At 47.3% G+C, this 19,328-nt stretch overlaps 1 protein-coding gene and 1 long non-coding RNA gene across 2 annotated transcripts; both read right to left on the bottom strand.

Moving 5' to 3' along the window:
• Window positions 1–594, bottom strand: LOC308467580. The gene is made up of 2 exons (XR_013981236.1): window positions 545–594; window positions 1–319 (listed from the first exon to the last, which is right to left on the bottom strand). It is a non-coding gene; the product is annotated as an uncharacterized lncRNA (long non-coding RNA).
• A 1,764-nt stretch (window positions 595–2,358) lies between these two features.
• Window positions 2,359–14,371, bottom strand: PLVAP (plasmalemma vesicle associated protein). The gene is made up of 6 exons (XM_080989041.1): window positions 13,941–14,371; window positions 9,951–10,047; window positions 8,351–8,964; window positions 6,891–7,095; window positions 6,527–6,620; window positions 2,359–4,723 (listed from the first exon to the last, which is right to left on the bottom strand). Exons 1-6 carry the CDS (start codon window positions 14,295–14,297, stop codon window positions 4,717–4,719), a joined length of 1,374 nt encoding a protein of 457 aa, XP_080845167.1. The 5' UTR covers window positions 14,298–14,371; the 3' UTR covers window positions 2,359–4,716.
• Between the last annotated feature and the right edge of the window lie 4,957 nt (window positions 14,372–19,328).

Genomic DNA, 19,328 nt, shown 5'->3' on the forward strand with positions numbered 1-19,328 from the left:
GTATCTCAAGCCATTTGCACATCACAAAATATGTATTTTATCCAAGTCGTTGTTGAACAGAAATACAGTTAAGAAGTATATTAATAGTGATAGTGATATTTTTGGGAGCAGGCAAGCAGGCGGGGCCCATGACTTACATCCTAGGAGCATACACAACACAAAACACTGTTGCTGTATGTAGGTTTTATTTTATTTGCTTTTTATCTTATGTTTTGGAAATACACATCCAGGTTTTTCTTTTAGTTTTTTTGGGGGCCCCCAAGAGAGCGGGGCCGTAAGCGATAGCTTGTTTAGCTTATGCCTAAATCTGGCACTGCCCCTCCAACATTTCTCCCCTGAAAATAAGGACGTTCTATTCCATCCCCTCCAACATTTCTCCCGTGAAAATAGGGACATCCTATTCCATCCCCTCCAACGTTTCTCCCCTGAAAATAGGGACATCCTATTCCATCCCCTCCAATGTTTCTCCCCTGAAAATAGGGACGTCCTATTCCATCCCCTCCAATGTTTCTCCCGTGAAAATAGGGACGTCCTATTCCATCGCCTCCAACATTTCTCCCCTGAAAATAGGGACGTCCTATTCCATCCCCTCCAACATTCCTCCCCTGAAAATAGGGACGTCCTATTCCATCCCCTCCAACATTCCTCCCCTGAAAATAGGGACGTCCTATTCCATCCCCTCCAACATTTCTCCCCTGAAAATAGGGACGTCCTATTTCCTTCCCTCCAACGTTACTCCCCTGAAAATAGGGACGTCCTATTCCATCCCCTCCAACATTTCTCCCCTGGAAATAGGGACGTCCTAAGGAAAAGCAGGACATTCCAGGATCAGATCAGAAACCGGGGCGGCTACTGCAAATCTGGGACTGCCCAGGATAACAGGGACCTCTTTCTGTCAGGGATGCTTTAGCATTGCACGGGGCTGGGCTGGATGACCTTTGGGGTTCCCTCCCTATTGTACAATTCTATGACACCTCCCTAGCTTCTGTCCATCTATGGACCTCTTTCCTTGCTTTTGTGCCTTGGCGTTAGTTTTGATTCCTGCATCGCTCTGTCATGCTGAATTCGCCTGTCTAAAGACCTCTTGTTTCCTCTCAAGTAGGTGTGTGCCCTTGTGTTTTGGGGACCCAAACCCCTACCCACCCCATGCCAGCCTCACCCAAATCAAGAACGACTCCACCTGGGTTCGAAAACACCTTTTATTTCCACAGCCTATGCCTTTGCTCTTTTTATTTTTAAACAAACAAACCCTGAAAACAGAACTTATTTCTGCAAGCAACTATTTCCTGCCCATGGAAGCAGCCTTGTGACTGCGCAGCCCAGGACGCTGTTTCCAACAGGGGACAGCCAGGAAGCTCACAAGCGTTGGAATACGAACAGGGGAACCGCTGGCGTTTCGAGCGACAGGTTGAAAAACATACAAACACCATCCAGATGTTGACAGACTCCAGCGCCCAAAATCCCTGCTCTTCAGCCCCATCCCTGATTTAAGAAGCTGCAATTGTCTGCATCTGTCAGGAGGAAACGTCTCTGTTATCGAAAAGGCCTTCCTCTGTTTCTTGCATGCAGAAAGGAGTGCTGCTTTTCAGATCAGGAACGAGGAACCGGCAGTTTTCCAGATGTTGCAAGCACCCTTCGTCCCTGATCATTGGGCCTGGTGGAATCCAACATCTGGAAACAGGGCCAGATTGAGGTTTGATGAGGCCCTCAGCTCCTGAAGGTATTGGGGCCCTTTATACAGGTGAAACTCGAAAAATTAGAATATCGTGGGAAAGTTCCTTGATTTCAGGAATTCAACTTGAAAGGTGAAACTAATATATGAGACAGACTCGTGACATGCAAAGCGAGATATGTCAAGCCTTGATTTGTGATAATTGTGATGATCATGGCGTACAGCTGGTGAAAACCCCAAATCAACCATCTCAGAAAATTAGAATATTCAAGGAAATCAGCAAAACAAGGATTGCAAATCGAGCAAGATTGGACCTCTGAGAAGTAGAAGCACATCTTGCTTTGCATGTCACAAGTCGATCCCATCTATTAGTTTCACCATTCAAGTTGAATTCCTGAAATCAAGGAACTTTTCCACGATATTCTAATTTTTTGAGTTTCACCTGTATGTCCAGCTGTCCTTTGTCAACAACAAATTGCCGCTGTTTTTTTGGTTGAATATATGCCATATGGCAATTTATGGACCTCATAGGTATCTCAAGCCATTTGCGCATGTTGCCCTGCAACCAGTCCATGCAGAATGTTGGCACCCTATATATAAAAAGGAGCAAACCAGGGATATTTGAGGGAGCAGGCGGGGCCCATGACTTACCTCCTAGGAGCCCACACAACACAAAACACGGTTGCTGCATGTAGGTTTTATTTTATTTGCTTTTTATCTTATATTTTGGAAATGTACATCCAGGGTTTTTTTCCCCTTTATTTTTTGGGGGGCCCCCCAAGAGAGTGGGGCCCTAAGCGAGAGCTTGTTTAGCATAGGCATAAATCCGGCACTGTCTGGAAAGGAAACAGATCCCCTCATTTCTGAAGGATGTTTCGTCAGCATCATGTGATTGGGGATAGACTGCCATGAACGTGGGAGCTCTATTCAACCATCCTTGCTAGCAAGGTCTATCCCGGGAAAGCTAAATAATGCCTCCTTTTTCCTGAGATATATATACATATAGGCCTACCTAAATGTGTACATGATATCAAAATTTATACATAGGCACGCCACCCTGCCTCTTGCAAAAATGTAGGAAATGTCTAGAAGCGACAGCAACAGCTTAACTCTGCCCAAAGGGTGAATTTACAGCTTTGCTTTGCCGTTGTTGAAAGCATTCGTGGTTTACATTCAAATCTTATGAAGAAAGTCAGGGCCAGGGGACACAAATGGCGTTTACATACCGTATTTTTCGCTCTATAAGACGCACCAGACCACAAGACGCACCTAGTTTTTGGAGGAGGAAAACAAGAAAAAAAAAATCTGAATCTCAGAAGCCAGAACAGCAAGAGGAATCGCTGCGCAGTGAAAGCAGCGATCCCTCTTGCTGTTCTGGCTTCTGGGATAGCTGCGCAGCCTGCATTCGCTCCATAAGACACACACACATTTCCCCTTACTTTTTAGGAAGGGAAAAGTGAGTCTTATAGAGCAAAAAATACGGTACCCTGTTTTATCATCACAACAGCCCTGAAAGGTAGGAAAGGCATTCTGTTCATTTTGCTATCTCATTTCCTCCCCCCGACTCAGTTCTCCACAATTGCACGTCATTTTTGGACGACGGCTATTTTTTCAAAAACCCTCCTTGAAAAACTTTTCGATGCAACTTTGCCTAAGACACACAGATTTCCCCCAGGAGATCTCCACAGGATATAGCACATTTCTGTGTGTGCCTTTTGCCAACAGATGCGTCTCCATGCATAATTTCCTGGAGCAAATGCATTTTTTGCACGAATCCGCCAGTTGGGGAACTGCGTTGCAAAATTCGGGGTATGAATTTCAAACCACGTTTTGCTCAGATTTAAGTTGTTGAGCTTTCGTTTCTGGGAGGGATAGCTGGGGGTATAATCAACCCGTGGTTTGCGATCAAACTCTTGAACATGCCTGCTTTTAGAGCATCTAAATTTCTTGCTAGGGCTTTCCAGATTCGTGGGACAAAACTGGATCGGGAAAAGGGAAAGGAATGATCTGCTAAGGGGTTGGGGAGTAGAAAGGTAAACCATCATTAATAGCGGTTATTATTATTTTTATGGGTGTAATGGCTGCTTGCATGGTGCCAAAGAAAGATAGAACTTTCTTTATGTACGCTACAACAGCAGCAAGAATACTCATTGCAAAGTATTGGAAGACACAAGATCTACCCACCGGGGAAGAATGGCAGATGAAGCTGATGGACTACATGGAACTGGCGGAAATGACTGGCAGAATTCGAGACCAGGGAGAAGAGTCGGTGGAAGAAGATTGGAAGAAATTTAAAGTATACTTACAGAAACATTGCAAAATTAATGAGTGTTAGAAGGATGCGGGAATGAAGTTACATGGTTTTAGTAGAAATGCAACAAAGAATCAAGTAAAAGTTGATTGATAATGGGTTAAATTGGAAAAATTCAAGGTTAGGCAGTTAAGATAAACTATAGAATAAAAATTGAGAAAGATGGGAAGAACTTGCTGAAATAGTGAATTGAACTAGAATACAAAAAAAGGGAGGTGTGAGGAGGTCGATGAAACAAGTAAAGGAAAGGTAAAGATATGGAATATGGGATGTGTGTTTTAGTTTCTTTTTTGTTTTTCCTTTTTGCTGTATTGTTGTATGGCTTTTATATGTTTTATATGTTTTGTTATTGTTCTTTTTCTTTTTTATTGTTATTTTTTTCTTCTTTTTTCTGTAATTTTTAAACTTTTAATAAATATCATTTAAAAAAAAAAAAAGTAATGGCTGCTTGCGAAACACAACAAACCAAACGGACCGGCTGCATTTAGGATAAGACATCTTAAATTGGGCATCTTCTTGTGTTGCCAAGAAGCAGCAAGGGTTTCGGGGAAGATACCAGGCAAGAGGGCAGTTTTCCCCATTCAGTGCTGATGTCCATTTCCGCTTCGATTCCTTGTCCCGTCCAAAATGCATCTCCAGGTGGGGAAATTTCCAAACTCCGCATTCTCCCCTTTCCAACAATCGAGTCTTAATTCCCAGGTGCTGTTCCGGGAGGCCTCGGGCGCCGTTTCCTTTAACCGCTGTGGCGGGAAGAAATCAAATTTGGAGTGAGTTTATACAGTAGGCTATTGATATTTAAAAACATATTCGGATACACTGGTGCCTTGGTTCTCAAACGCCTTGGTTCTCAAAACCCAGAAGTGAGTGTTCCGGTTTCTGAACGTTTTCCGGAAGCCGAACATCTGACGTGGCTGTCGGCTATTGTTTCCGGGGCGCCCGCGCCAATCATAAGCCGCGTCTCGGTTTCCGAACATTTCAGAAGTCAAACAGATTTCCAGAACGGAGTAAGTTAGGCACTTTTGTTTTTGCTCTTTATTTTGCATATTTTGTTTTTGAGGCTTTTTCGGTTCATTTGTTTCGGTGACTGTGCGGAACCCAGTTCAGCTACTGATGGATGGATTGTGCGACCGCGGAAATGGATAAAAGCCCCCCATCCAAACAATGACTATCATCCGGACCTATGGCAAAATCCGCACCTATGGCAACCCTTAATAGTTCTGTTTCTGCAAATGTACAGCCTGAGTATAGAATGGAGGGGCTCACGGCATGAAGATCTTGCCTCCCCCTTAGGTTTCCACCAACGCCCCAAGCCACGGTTTCGAATCCAGCCCGGGGAGAGACATGCCTCTGTATCTCCCACTTCCAGCACAGCCCAAACCACAAAGACACACAGACAAACCTTCCTGCTGTTCCCCATCCTTCGTGGGGTGGGGGAGCTGGAAAAAAAAACCCCACATCTGCAGGGCCATATTTAGGTTTGATGAAGCCCTGAGCTACTGGAGGTAATGTCCACTATGTCCAGCTGTCCTTTGTCCACAACAAATTGTCGCTGTTTTTTGTGTTGAACATATGCTATATGGTCATTTATGGACCTGATAGGTATCTCAAGCCATTTGCGCATGCTGCCCTGCAACCAGTCCATGCAGAATGTAGGCACCCTGTATATAGAAACGAGCAAACCAGGGATATTTTAGGGAGCAGGGTAGCAGGTGGGCCCTAAGCTATATGTGATTCTATAAGATCTAGAGCAGCGGTTCTCAACCTGTGGGTCCCTAGATGTTGTCGGACTACAACTCCCATCATCCCTGAGCTCTGGCCTTGCTAGCTAGCGGCGATGGGAGTCGTAGTCCAACAACATCTGGGGACCCACAGGTTGAGAAAGGCTGATCCAGAGAACATAGAATCATAGGCCATCCCACGGTCGAACAGCTCTGACCGCCCGAAGGCCCTTCCTGGTGTTGAGTCGGGCTCTCCTTTCCTGTAACTCGGAGCCACGGGTTCGAGTCCTACCCTGCGGAGCAGGAGAAAACAAGCTTCCTCACTCTTCCATGAGAGAGCCCTTGAGATATTGGAAGATGGCTCTCTATCTCCTTCTCAAGTCTCCTCTTTTCCAAGCTGAACATCCTCAGCTCCTTCGACCGTTCCTCATCAGGCATGGCTTCCAGAACCCTTGAACATCTTGGTCTCCCTCCTCTGCCCACCTTCCAGCTTGTCCACATCCTTCTTAAATTGTGCTGCCCAGAACTGGACACCGTATCCCTGGTGTGGTCTGACCAAGGCAGAATAGAGAAGGACTACAACTTCCCTTGATCTGGACACTAGACTTCCATCTCTATGATCCCGTGATTCTCTGAAATCTGGGACCTGATCCACCTGCCCCCATAACCTGGGATCACCCCCATATTGACACCACACCTTATCTGCCGGGCTCTGACCCTGAAGCATCCAAACTTTCCAGGAACCCAACAGAACAGAAGCTCAGCCCCTTCTCTCTGCCCCATAGACCAGGAACATATTAAAATCACATTTTTTCACTACAGGACCTGGGGGGCTGTCCCGCGAGGACGGCTGGCGGCTGGTTCTGCAGATTCCCATTCTCCAAAGGGGGTTTCTTGTTCTCCAGAGTTCTCAATCGATCTAAAGGAACACAAAGGAAACATGTTCCGAGGTAAGGTTTCACCTTCTGAACAGGAGCAACCGGCCGCTTACCCTATTTTCAGGGGAGAAACGTTGGAGGGGATGGAATAGGATGTCCCTATTTTCATGGGAGAAATGTTGGAGGGGATAGAATAGGACGTCCCTATTTTCAGGGGAGAAACGTTGGAGGGGTTGGAATAGGACGTCCCTATTTTCACAAGAGAAACGTTGGAGGGGATGGATGGAGCCAAGTGGGGTGGGTTGACTCACCAGCATTGATTTGTATTCCCGGGGAGGCAGGATTCGGCTGCACGACTGCACCTGATCTTCCGGGGAAGATTTGTGGGCTGGAAACCGAACCAGCAGTATTCACGACTCTCCCTGCGTTCCAAGTGCCCCCCATCGTGTTGGTGCCACCGGACGAAACGGGACTCGCCGGTCTCAAGAACGGGTTGCTGGGGAACGAAGAAGTCCCCTGCAAAGCAAAGAACCCGATATCTCCTCTGAACGAGTCCTACGATATTTCAGCAGAGCTGCGCGGGCGGAGAGGCTTCGAGGGGCCACATTTGGGCCCCCAGGAAGCTCCACGCCGGCCCTTCTGCCAACTCCGGCAGGTAACAACCAACCGTCTTGCCAACCCTTCCATGCTCAGTTCCGTTTATCCGGGATTGGTGGAGCTTCTGCGCTTTCGATCCCCAACAACAACCAGGCGAGGTAGGCTGAGAGCGAGCGACTGACCCTAAGCTCACACCCAGTGAGTTTTGTGGCTACGTGGGAAGATTCGAACCCAGCTCTCCCAGGTCTCGTCACGACAGCAGGCCCCTCTCTTTACGCCCAATACCTACCCATAACGTTTGCCCCGATATTTATTCCATTAGCCCACTTTACCCCTAAACAATAGGCTCAAAAGGGTGTTGATTGGTGATGCGGCAATGTTGTATTGTATTATTTATGCAAATTAATTTTCTCTGGAGTTAAAGATCTGACGGGGACAAACCTCATTATGTTGAGCTCGTATTTTGCACAATTTGTATACAGTGTCTGTTTGATCATGTGTGGTTTGCTACGCCTAATAAAGGACATGAAAATAAAACCCCCCTAAACAGGGCTGCCTTCAGATGTCTTCTAAAAGTCAGATAGCTGCTTATTTCCTTGATATCTGAAGGGAGGGCGCCACCACTGAGAAGGCCCTGTCCCTGGTTCCCTGGAACCTCACTTCTTGAAGGGAGGGAACCACCAGAAGGGCCCTTGGTGCTGGATCTTGTTATAACGGGGCTATTGTTGGATGGTAAAATTATTATCCCAAAATGGAAGAAGGAACGGGCGTGCGATGAGTGCCGGAATTGCGGCTTATTACCCTGAGATTACCCTGAGACGCGGGTGGCGCTGTGGGTTAAACCACAGAGCCTAGGGCTTGCCGATCAGAAGGTCGGCGGTTTGAATCCCCGCAATGATGGGGTGAACTCCCGTTGCTCGGTCCCTGCTCCTGCCCACCTAGCAGTTCGAAAGCACACCAGTGCAAGTAGATAAATAGGTACAGCTCCAGCGGGAAGGTAAATGGCGCTTCCGTGCGCTGCTCTAGTTCGCGAGAAGCAGCTTAGTCCTGCTGGCCACATGACCCGGAAGCTGTATGCCGGCTCCCTCAGCCAATAAAGCGAGATGAGCGCCGCAACTCCAGAGTCGGCCACGACTGGACCTAACGGTCAGGGGTCTCTTTACCTTTACCTTACCCTGAGATTCAGGCATGCTGTCTTGCTCTGCTGCAACTGCAGCTGGAGGGTCTCCTTCTCCCCGACCAACTGCTGTCTCTCCACGTACATCTTCTTGGTCTCCGCATCCTGGGCATCTCTGAGGATCTGCTTCTCCCTCTCACACTGTAATTTTTGGGCGCCCGCTTGGCGCTCCTTCTCCTGCAAGCTGTGGGTGCAAGTGGCCTTCTCTCTTTGCAGCCTCCCGTTCTCCTCGGCTGCGCTGCTCACTTTCTGGTCCACCTGCCTGGCCAGCACCTCAAACTGGTCCCTCAAGGTGTCTGTCAGCAGCCGGAAGTCCTGACGGGCGCTGCCGACCTGGTAGCAGGAGGTGAACTTGGCCATGACCTGCTCAAAGGATGATCTCAGGTTCTCAGGGACAGGATTCAGTTTGGACAGGACTTGGGAACCTAGGTTATGGTAGGTCTGCGTCCGCGACTGGTCTCCCAGCCGGTCGATCTCGCAAGCTTGCTTCTCCTTCTCTGTCCGGTCCAATTGGTCCTGCAGGTTTTTCTGGGCGCCGGACAAGGCGCCTTGCTCCAGTTGGCTCCTCAGCTGCAGAGCGTTCAGTTTTTCCTGGAGAGAGTCGATCCGAACTGCGGGACATTCGAAAAGGAAGAGAAAGACAAAACGATATGGAAAAAAAAAGTTTTGAATAACTTTTGTTTAAAAAAAACCAGAGGCTTTTTTTGTTAGGTATTATAGGTGGAAAAGAAAATAAAAAGTTGTTTTTTATTTACCAATAAATAACCAAAAGAAAATAATATCTGCCAAAAGAAAATAAAAAGTTGTTTATGTGTGCAGTGACAGCAGCAAGGGGCTGTTTCCATCCCCCCAAAACACAAGGGTCAGAGAGATAGATAGATAGACAGACAGACAGAAATAGATAGATAAATATAGATAGATGTTAGATAGATAGATGATAGATGATAGATGATAGATAGATAGATATAGATAGATAGATAGATAGATATACATAGATGTTAGATAGATAGATATAGATGATCGATAGATAGATAGATAGATAGATAGAGATAAAGAGATGATAGATAGATAGATGATAAATAGATAAAAAATAAAATAAAATGTCCAGTAGCACCTTAGAGACCAACTAAGTTATTTTATTATTATTATTATTATTATTATTATTATTATTATTATTATTATTTCTTATGGAGGGGTGGCAGGATTTCCGGCAGCAGCTGGGCTTTGCACGGATCTCTAGGGGCAGCCTTTCCTGGCCATAGCTGTCAACTTTTCTCTTTTCTTGCGAGGAATCCTATTTGGAATAAGGGAATTTCCCTTAAAAAACGGGAAACGTTGACAGCTATGTTCCTGGCATGGCCAACCGTACACCTGCGGCTTATCAGCCTTCAGGGACTCATTCAGAGAACCAGCGGGCACCAGCTGTCTTCGGCCGAACTTCCAGCAGTCGTAGCCTCAAGGCTAGATTAATAATAATAATAAAATTTTATTTATATCCCACCCTCTCCAGCCAAAGCCGGGCTCAGAGCGGCTAACAACAGTAAAAATAGCACAGTTTTAGATTACCACAGTGTGCCCTGGCCCGGGCTGCTCTTACCTTGAGTCGTCATATTCAGAAGGTACAAATTGTAAGCGCATTCCCGGCTCATCTGTTGGGCAATTGCGTCCTGTCTTCGCTGCTCATGGCATTTTAACTGGGGGAAGATGGAGAGAGGGGTGGGTTAGGCTCCAACGATTTGGGGTGGTTGAGGGAAATAAGCAGAGCTGACACTGACTGGAGAAAGCAGCTTCAAATATTATTAATAATTATTAATTATTATTGACCACTATTAATCACTATTAATTAGTGTTAAATCAAACTGCGGGAGGCAGTGGAAGACAGGAGTGCCTGGCGTGTTCTGGTCCATGGGGTCACGAAGAGTCAGAAACGACTAAACAACAAGAAGTGTTAATTAGTATTGCTTATTGCTATTGCTCTTCTTCTTCTTTGGCGACCCCTCATAGCCGAGTAAGATTGTCTTCCATAAACACGGTTTATCAACATGAATTGATTGCAGGTCTTCCTTGGCAATCCCTAGTAGCCGAGAAAGATTGTCTTCCATATACACAGTTTTAACAGTGAGTCCATAAGTGACTGTGGAGGCCAATTCTGGATCCCCACGTCCTTCCACAGTGGGGACATTGGTTTCCGGGTGGGAGTTGATCCCGGTGAGCATTTGCCAAGCATGCCTTCCTCTTAGCACATTTCTCCCTTGCGTCCTGAGTTCCAGTGTCTTCAAAGCCCAGGACACCTTTGGTAAAGTCTGTTCTCAAACTGGAGCGCTCACAGGTCAGTGTTTCCCAGTTGTTGGTGTTTATACTCCATTTTTTAAGATTTGCCTTGAGAGAGTCTTTGAACCTCTTTTGTTGACCACCAGCATTACGCTTTCCATTTTTAAGTTCGGAATAGAGGAGTTGCTTTGGAAGACGATCATCAGGCATCCGCACAACATGACCAGTCCAACAAAGTTGATGTTGAAGAATCATCGCTTTGACACTGGAGATCTTTGCTTCTTCCAGTACACTGGCATTAGTTCGCCTGTCTTCCCAAGTGATGTGTAAAATATTTCGGAGACACCGTTGATGGAATCTTTCGAGGAGTTGGAGATGGTGTTTATATGTGGTCCATGTTTCCCAAGCATACATTAAGGTTGGTAGTACAAGAGCTTTGCAAACAAGCATTTTGGTTTCCCTGCAAATGTCCCGGTTCTCAAACACTCTGCACTTCAATCTAGAGAAAGCCGAACTCACCGAGCTCAGGTGATGCTGGATTTCAGCATCAATGTTGGCCCTTGTGGAAAGAGGCCCCCTATTTTTCGCTCTATAAGACACACCAGACCACAAGACGCACCTAGTTTTTGGAGGAGGAAAACAAGAAAAAAAATATTCCGAATCCCAGAAGCCAGAACAGCAAGAGGGATCACTGCGCAGTGAAAGCAGCAATCCCTCTTGCTGTTCTGGCTTCTGGGATAGCTGCGCAGCCTGCATTCGCTCCATAAGACGCACACACATTTCCCCTTACTTTTTAGGAGGGGAAAAGTGAGTCTTATAGAGCAAAAAATATGGTAACTTTCCAGGTAGGGGAAGTGATCAACATCTTTGAGTTGGATTTGATCCTTATACATTTTACCTGCTTCCAGGCAGGTGGTTCCTTCATAGGGATGGGGGCAGAAACTGGTCCTTTCCTCTCATTTTCCCCACCCCCAATCTTGAGCTCGGTTTTCGACATATCCATGCCACCCTTTTAAACCCCTCGTGGAAATTCATCAGCATCTCAGCGTAAATTTCTCCCGGCAAACGCATTTTTTTGTGTGTGTTTTGCCTAAGATTCATTTTCCTCCTCGTTCTTTATTTGCAAAGCAATTCCCACCCCGACCCCCCGCCGTAATGCTTCCTTGAACGTTATTCTCCAGCATTTGATGCAAACATCGCCCTAGCTCGGGAATTTGGGGACACATTACTCTGTCAGGAGAACTGCACTGAAAATTTCAGAGAAGGGTGGATTTGAAAAGATGGCTGTGTTTTGGCTAGTTTACTTTTTCTCTATTATTATTGCTATTATTATTATTATTATTATTATTACTATCTTTATCGTTCTTATCATCATTATTCATTATTATTTAGCAGGCAATGCAGTACATAACATGCAGCAGCCATTACGGCAAGCAGGCATTCCCTATAAAGAAGAAAGACTGACAGGAAGAAAATTATAACAATACAAATTATTCATATCGACGTCATCCATTCAGGAGCTGCTTGTGGGAGCTCAATACTACTGGATAGGAAAGCACGTCACAAAAACATAACAATTCGAAATAAACTTATCACTTTTACACGGGCCTCAAAGCGTTCTCAGTTTGTGTGTCCATCCACAGCCCATTAATTCAATATCCCACAACATCATGTACCATAGACTCAAAGAATCCTAGAATTGCAAGGGACACTCGAGGGTCATCCATCCCAACCCCCAGGGCTGGATTTAGTTTTGATGAGACCCTCAGCTCCTGAAGGTTATTGCTTATTTTGCAGAGGACTGACCAACAGATGCTTTCTGCAAACAGCTGTGTCATGACGGTCGAAAGATTGTCTGCCTACATCTTGTTGCTAAAGGGAAAAAGGGGCTGAATGTTCAGCTATTGCTATAATGATTGTAAATAGTGCTTGCAAAAGGGTAAAAGAGGATTGACAGAGCCAGCACATAACATCCAATGAAACAGGGACGTCCTATTCCATCCCCTCCAACGTTTCTCCCCTGAAAAGAGGGGCGTCCTATTCCATCTCCTCCAACGTTTCTCCCCTGAAAATAGGGACGTCCTATTCCATTCCCTCCAATGTTTTTCCCCTGAAAATAGGGACGTCCTATTCCATCCCCTCCAACGTTTCTCCCCTGAAAATAGGGACGTCCTATTCCATCCCCTCCAACGTTTCTCCCCTGAAAATAGGGACGTCCTTTTCCATCCCCTCCAACGTTTCTCCCCTGAAAATAGGGACGTCCTATTCCATCCCCTCCAACGTTTCTCCCCTGAAAATAGGGACGTCCTATTCCATCCCCTCCAACGTTTCTCCCCTGAAAATAGGGACGTCCTATTCCATCCCCTCCAACGTTTCTCCCCTGAAAAGAGGGGCGTCCTATTCCATCTCCTCCAACGTTTCTCCCCTGAAAATAGGGACGTCCTATTCCATTCCCTCCAATGTTTTCCCCCTGAAAATAGGGACGTCCTATTCCATCCCCTCCAACGTTTCTCCCCTGAAAAGAGGGGCGTCCTATTCCATCTCCTCCAACGTTTCTCCCCTGAAAATAGGGACGTCCTATTCCATTCCCTCCAATGTTTTTCCCCTGAAAATAGGGACGTCCTATTCCATCCCCTCCAACGTTTCTCCCCTGAAAATAGGGACGTCCTATTCCATCCCCTCCAACGTTTCTCCCCTGAAAATAGGGACGTCCTTTTCCATCCCCTCCAACGTTTCTCCCCTGAAAATAGGGACGTCCTATTCCATCCCCTCCAACGTTTCTCCCCTGAAAATAGGGACGTCCTATTCCATCCCCTCCAACGTTTCTCCCCTGAAAATAGGGACGTCCTATTCCATCCCCTCCAACATTTCTCCCCTGAAAATAGGGACGTCCTATTCCATCCCCTCCAACGTTTCTCCCCTGAAAATAGGGACGTCCTATTCCATCCCCTCCAACGTTTCTCCCCTGAAAATAGGGACGTCCTATTCCATCCCCTCCAACGTTTCTCCCCTGAAAATAGGGATGTCCTATTCCATCCCCTCCAACGTTTCTCCCCTGAAAATAGGGACGTCCTATTCCATCCCTTCCAATATTTCTCCCCTGAAAACAGGGACGTCCTATTCCATCCAAACTGGGACAGCTTCTGTAAATCCAGGACTGCCCTTGGAAAACAGGGACGTTTGTAGGGTGTCTGAAATAAACACCCCAACGCGTGGCACACAGGCCCATCTCTGAGTGCATGCGAGCTTCTGGTGTTGGCAGGGACCCCCAGAGATCATCCATCCCAACCCCATTAGAGACGGTCTCTCTGCTGACCTTCTCGTTGTTGCAGGCCACCAACGTCTTGTTGCAGCTGCTGGCCTTGATCTTGTTCAGGTTGGCCTCCACCTGGCTGGCGTTGAGCCGCTTCTTGAAGTCGCCGATCTCTCGGCCGTGCTCCTGGCCCTTCTTGTTGCATTGCAAGAGCTGATCCTGCAGGACTTTCTGGTGTTGCTTGGCGCTTTCTTCTGAGTTGCCGTACACCATGAAAAGCACCAGCCCCAAGATGATGAGGAACTGGATGAGCGAGAGGAAGAGGAAGAAATATTTCATGTAGAAGCCGCAGTCCCTCTTATTGGGGTTCTCCTTCAGCTCCAAGCCTAGCTTGGCCATCGTGTAGGGGTTCTTCTCCATCTCGCCAACAACTGCCTCCTCCAACGTCGAAGGAGCCGCTTTTGGGTCAGCCGGGCGGGGACTCCAATTCCCCGAGTGTTTATATTGCCTCCTTCCTCTCGCCTGACTCCATCCTGCCTGTCCGGAAAAAGCTGCTGGTTCCTGGTTATCAAAAGGGGCCCCCTTGTCACCGGGACATTTCTCGGGGGGCGGCCTCTCGCCACTCCTTCCCCCTTGTTTTTGTTTTTTCGGCCGACGGGAACAAGGCCAAGGAGGCCTCGCCTTTGCCAGGCTGGTCCCCAGGGTACCCCGAAAGACGTCAGCCGGGGCAAAGGCATAGAAGGAACCGGAGCATCGTCGAATTTCAGAGGGACAAGGGCCCTCCAAAGATCCTCTAGTCCAACCCTCTGCGGTGCAGGAATCTTTTGCCGGTTGTGGGGCTCCAACCCACAACCCTGAGATGGCCGACTGGCTGAGCTCTGTCCCAGGAGCCCCGGAGTTTCCTTGGCATGGAGGGCAAAGTGGGGGCAATACCCCACTAACTTCGGCCTGCACCCCCCCCAGCCCCAGGCCTTATCACCCAGAATGTCCTTAGCCCCTAAAGCAGGGGCACATACAAAAAGGGAGTTTGTTGTTGTTTTTAAAGACATTTGATTATATAATAATAATAATAATAATAATAATAATAATTTTATTTATACCCCGCCCTCCCTGGCCAGAGCCAGGCTAAGGGCGGCTAACAACAGTAAAATTACAATAAAAATATAAGGGGGGGGGACCAATTTAAAATACAGGTTAAAATTCAATTTAAAAATATATAGAATTGTGTGTGTGTTTTAAAGCTTCCAAGCCTTTATCATGGGGAAAATCAGAACTTCACTAGACTTGCTTACTCTCCCCATTCCTTCTGCTGCCCCCCCAATTTTTCCCACCTAAACCAGGGGGCGTCCGACTTCGGTTGAAATAAAATGAGGAAATCAGAGGGAAGCACGTTCCTTCTTCCATGGGACGGCCCTCAAGATATTGGAAGATGGCTCTCCTATCTCCTCTCAGGCTCCTCTTTTCCAGGCTAAACATCGCCAGCTCCTTCGACCGTTCCTCATCGGGCTTGGTTTCCAGACCTTTGATCATCTTGGTCTCCCTCCTCTGCTCACCTTCCAGCTTGTCCACATCCATCTTAAACTGTGGTGCCCAGAACTGGACACAGTATCCCAGGTGTGGTCTGACCAAGGCAGAATATTTCTCTGCAAGGAGGAAGGAAATGGGGAAAGCTTTCCAATGGTCTTTGGACTGTAGGGGCTCACACCTCCCTGTAAATACAGTCTGGCAAGTATCTGTTCAGCTGAGCACACTTATCAATATGCGTAAGAGATTCAGGAACTGAGTACTGAATGGCCAGGCTACCCAGAAAAGGCAATTGATAAGGCATGATCAGGTCTCCTGGCAGACAGGAGAGAAGCAACATACATCAATATCTGCTGTGGACCACCTCTTTCTGTGATGTATGCATGATATTTTGGGGGGTGGTCTTGAGCTACAAGGGACGCGGGTGGCGCTGTGGGTTAAACCACAGAGCCTAGGACTTGCCGATCAGAAGGTCAGAGGTTTGAATCCCTGCAGCGGGGTGAGCTCCCATTGCTTGGTCCCTGCTCCTGCCAACCTAGCAGTTCGAAAGCACGTCAAAGTACAAGTAGATAAACAGGTACCACTCTGGCAGGAAGGTAAACGGCGTTTCCGTGCGCTGCTCTGGTTCGCCAGAAGCGGCTTAGTCCTGCTGGCCACATGACCCAGAAGCTGTACGCTGGCTCCCTCAGCCAGTAAAGTGAGATGAGCGCCGCAACCCCAGAGTCGGTCATAACTGGACCTAATGGTCAGGGGTCCCTTTACCTTTACCTTTATATAAGGGCTTGAGCACCAATGTTCTGGGTTCCTCCTCCCTCCTACGTGTGGGGAGTGAGGACCCTGTTGCAACAGTTTAATAAAGATCAGGCTTACTAGCCGCTTTGCTTCTCAATATTCTCTGCTTGGCCTCTGTTATTTTCTCCTACGATAGAGAACCTAGTTAAGGACTCTATATGGGCTCTTGGGTACCCCATAAGGGAAAAGGAGCAGGTTTTTTTCTTATACCAATAGCTTTGCGAGGGGGATCTCTTAATAACTCCTAACAGCACCCTTAACAATCCAGACTTCCCAGGATTTGGGGAATAATTGGCAGTTGCCTGGATTTCTCCCTGTTTGGGGGTTGTTGTTTTTTTGCCTTCGTCTTCTTTTGTTTGCAAAACGCCCTGCGGCTTTTTGCAAAGGGAAGTCTATAAATCATCTGAACAATTAACCAGATCTAACCCCATCATCTTGCGATTTGGGACAGATATCTGGCAGCAATGCCTAGTTCATCTGTTCAGGTCCTTTTGTCTTTCTGAATTGTTCTTGGCGCCTGTCCTAAGTGTTTCCCCCCAATCACGTCAAACGCTTCCACACCAAAACAAACCCATTATTCCAATCGCCGTCCTTTAAAGTCTGGCTCTGCTCCAACTAACTTTAATCCCTAGAATCATAGAACTGTTGGAAGGGACACCAGAGGTCATGTAGTCCAACCCACCCAGCAACTCCTTCTTTCTTCTTTGGCGATCCCTCGTAGCGGGTAAAATTGTCTTCCATAAACACAGTCTTAACAGTGAGTCTGTAAGTGACTGTGGAGGCCAATTCTGGACCCACACGTCTTTCCACAGTGGGGACATTGGTTTCTGGGTGGGAGTTGATCAAGGTGGAGATTTGCCAAGCATGCCTTCCTCTTAGCACGTTTCTCCCTTGCGTCCTGAGTTCCAGTGTCTTCAAAGCCCAGGACACCTTTGGTCAAGGCTGTTCTCCAACTGGAGCGCTTGCAGGCCAGTGTTTCCCAGTTGTCAGTGTTTATACTTTTTTTTTTTTTTTTTTAAGATTTGCCTTGAGACAGTCTTTGAACCTCTTTTGTTGACCACCAACATTACGCTTTCCATTTTTAAGTTCGGAATAGAGGAGTTGCTTTGGAAGACGATCATCAGGCATCCTCACAACATGACCGGTCCAACGAAGTTGATGTTGAAGAATCATCGCTTCAACACTTGTGATCTTTGCTTCTTCTGGTACCCTGGCATTAGTTTGTCTGTCTTCCCAAGTGGTGTATAAAATATTTCAGAGACACCGTTGATGGAATTTTTCGAGGAGTTGGAGATGGCTTTTGTAAGTGGTCCATGTTTCCCAAGCATACAGTAAGCTTGGTAGTACAATAGCTTTGTAAACGTGCATTTTGGTTTCCCTGCAAATGTCCCAGTCCTAAACTCTCTGCACTTCAGTTGGGAGAAAGCTGCACTCGCAGAGATCAGGCGATGCTGGATTTCAGCATCAGTTGTTTGCCCTCGTGGAAAGATAACTGCCCAGGTAGGAGAAGTGACCAACATTTTCCCTAACCTAGCTTTAGACAAGGCACAACACAATTTATTGATTTATTCAGAGGGTTTTCATCTCCACTCTTGAGCCGCCATAAATCAAAGGCGCAGCACGAAAGGAAAAGGGGATGGAGAGGGTAGAGGAAAGAAGGGGATGCTGATTGTATAGGTAAAGAAACAGAGCGGGCTATTTCTCTTTGTAGAGTGAGATTCAGGGAGATGAAGAGGGTCCCGCATTCGGCCGGAGAGCCCAAATTGCCACAGGAACTGTCTCTGGGTTTTCCTCTGAGCCTGGAAGGGTGGTGGCCGGCTGGCGCTATTTCTAGCTCTGAAAAGGAAGCCCCAGGAGCCGAGAGCGAAATCCGGTAGTTCGGGAGTAGCTCAGAGGTGACCAGACGTCTACTGCTTTGGGGGAAAGGGAGGGGAATGGCATTCAAAGCTATTGAGGAGGAGAGACACATTCCCGGTGGGCCTCTATCCCCGAAGGAAAAAGGAAAGGATAATGGTGCTTATTTAATGTCTTGATTCCAATATGTTGTTGTTTAGTCGTTTAGTCGTGTCTGACTCTTCGTGACCCCCCGGACCAGAGCACGCCAGGCACTCCTGCAGTTTGGTCAAACTCATGCTGGTAGCTTCGAGAACACTATCCAACCATCTTGTCCTCTGTCGTCCCCTTCTCCTTGTGCCCTCCATCTTTCCCAACATCAGGGTCTTTTCCAGGGAGTCTTCTCCTGAGGTGGCCAAAGTCTTGGAGCCTCAGCTTCAGGATCTGTCCTTCCAGTGAGCACTCAGGGCTGATTTCCTTCCGAATGGAGAGGTTTGATCTTCTCGCAGTCCATGGGACTCTCAAGAGTCTCCTCCAGCACCAGAATTCAAAAGCATCCATTCTTCGGCGATCATCCTTCTTGATGGTCCAGCTCTCACTTCCATACATCACTACTGGGAAAACTGAGCTTTAACTATACGGACCTTTGTTGGCAAGGTGATGTCTCTGCTTTTTAAGATGCTGTCTAGGTTTGTCACTGCTTTCCTCCCAAGAAGCAGGCGTCTTTTAATTTCTGCTGTCACCATCTGCAGTGATCATGGAGCCCAAGAAAGTAAAATCTCTCACTGCCTCCATTTCTTCCCCTTCTAGTTTCCCTAAAGTGGCTGAGAGGGGGGTTTTGTCATCTGGGCAGCCTGGGACCCCCAGACGCAGGATTGCACCCTGGGAAGGTCACTTTGGTTCTGCTTTCACAGTTTTTTGGCTCCCCCCCCCCCCCGGAGGAGCACTCCATCGTCTCTTGAGACACATGGGTGCCGACAATGCGTGCAAGCTTGGGGAAATGTGCTTGGTGCAATTACGTATGAAAAGGAGGAATGCACACTCGGGGTTTGCAAAGCAGAAATGGAGAGAGAAAGCCAAATTTCCTTCATCCCTAAAGATGAAGTGATCGTATGCTGCTCCCTCGTGGTCAACTCATAAACTGCACTCACGAGGCAAAGGACTCCTGGATGAGTCCAGCAAAAGGCGACTCTGGGGTTGCGGCGCTCATCTCGCTTTCAGGCCGAGGGAGCCGGCGTTTGTCCACAGACAGCTTCCCGTCGTGTGGCCAGCAGGACTAAACCGCTTCTGGCGCATGACGGA

The sequence above is a fragment of the Podarcis pityusensis genome (genome assembly GCF_964106645.2).
Source record: "Podarcis pityusensis genome assembly, chromosome: 18".
NCBI lineage: Eukaryota > Metazoa > Chordata > Lepidosauria > Squamata > Lacertidae > Podarcis > Podarcis pityusensis.

Coding starts and splice junctions, on each gene's coding strand:
- PLVAP (XM_080989041.1), bottom strand. CDS start 14,297: ATGGAGAAGAACCCCTACACGATGGCCAAGCTAGGCTTGGAGCTGAAG. Junction 8,965..9,950: donor TCTGAATATGACGACTCAAG/GTAAGAGCAGCC, acceptor AATGTCCCGCAG/TTCGGATCGACTCTCTCCAG. Junction 7,096..8,350: donor CAGCATGCCTGAATCTCAGG/GTAAGGTAAAGG, acceptor TTTGCTTTGCAG/GGGACTTCTTCGTTCCCCAG.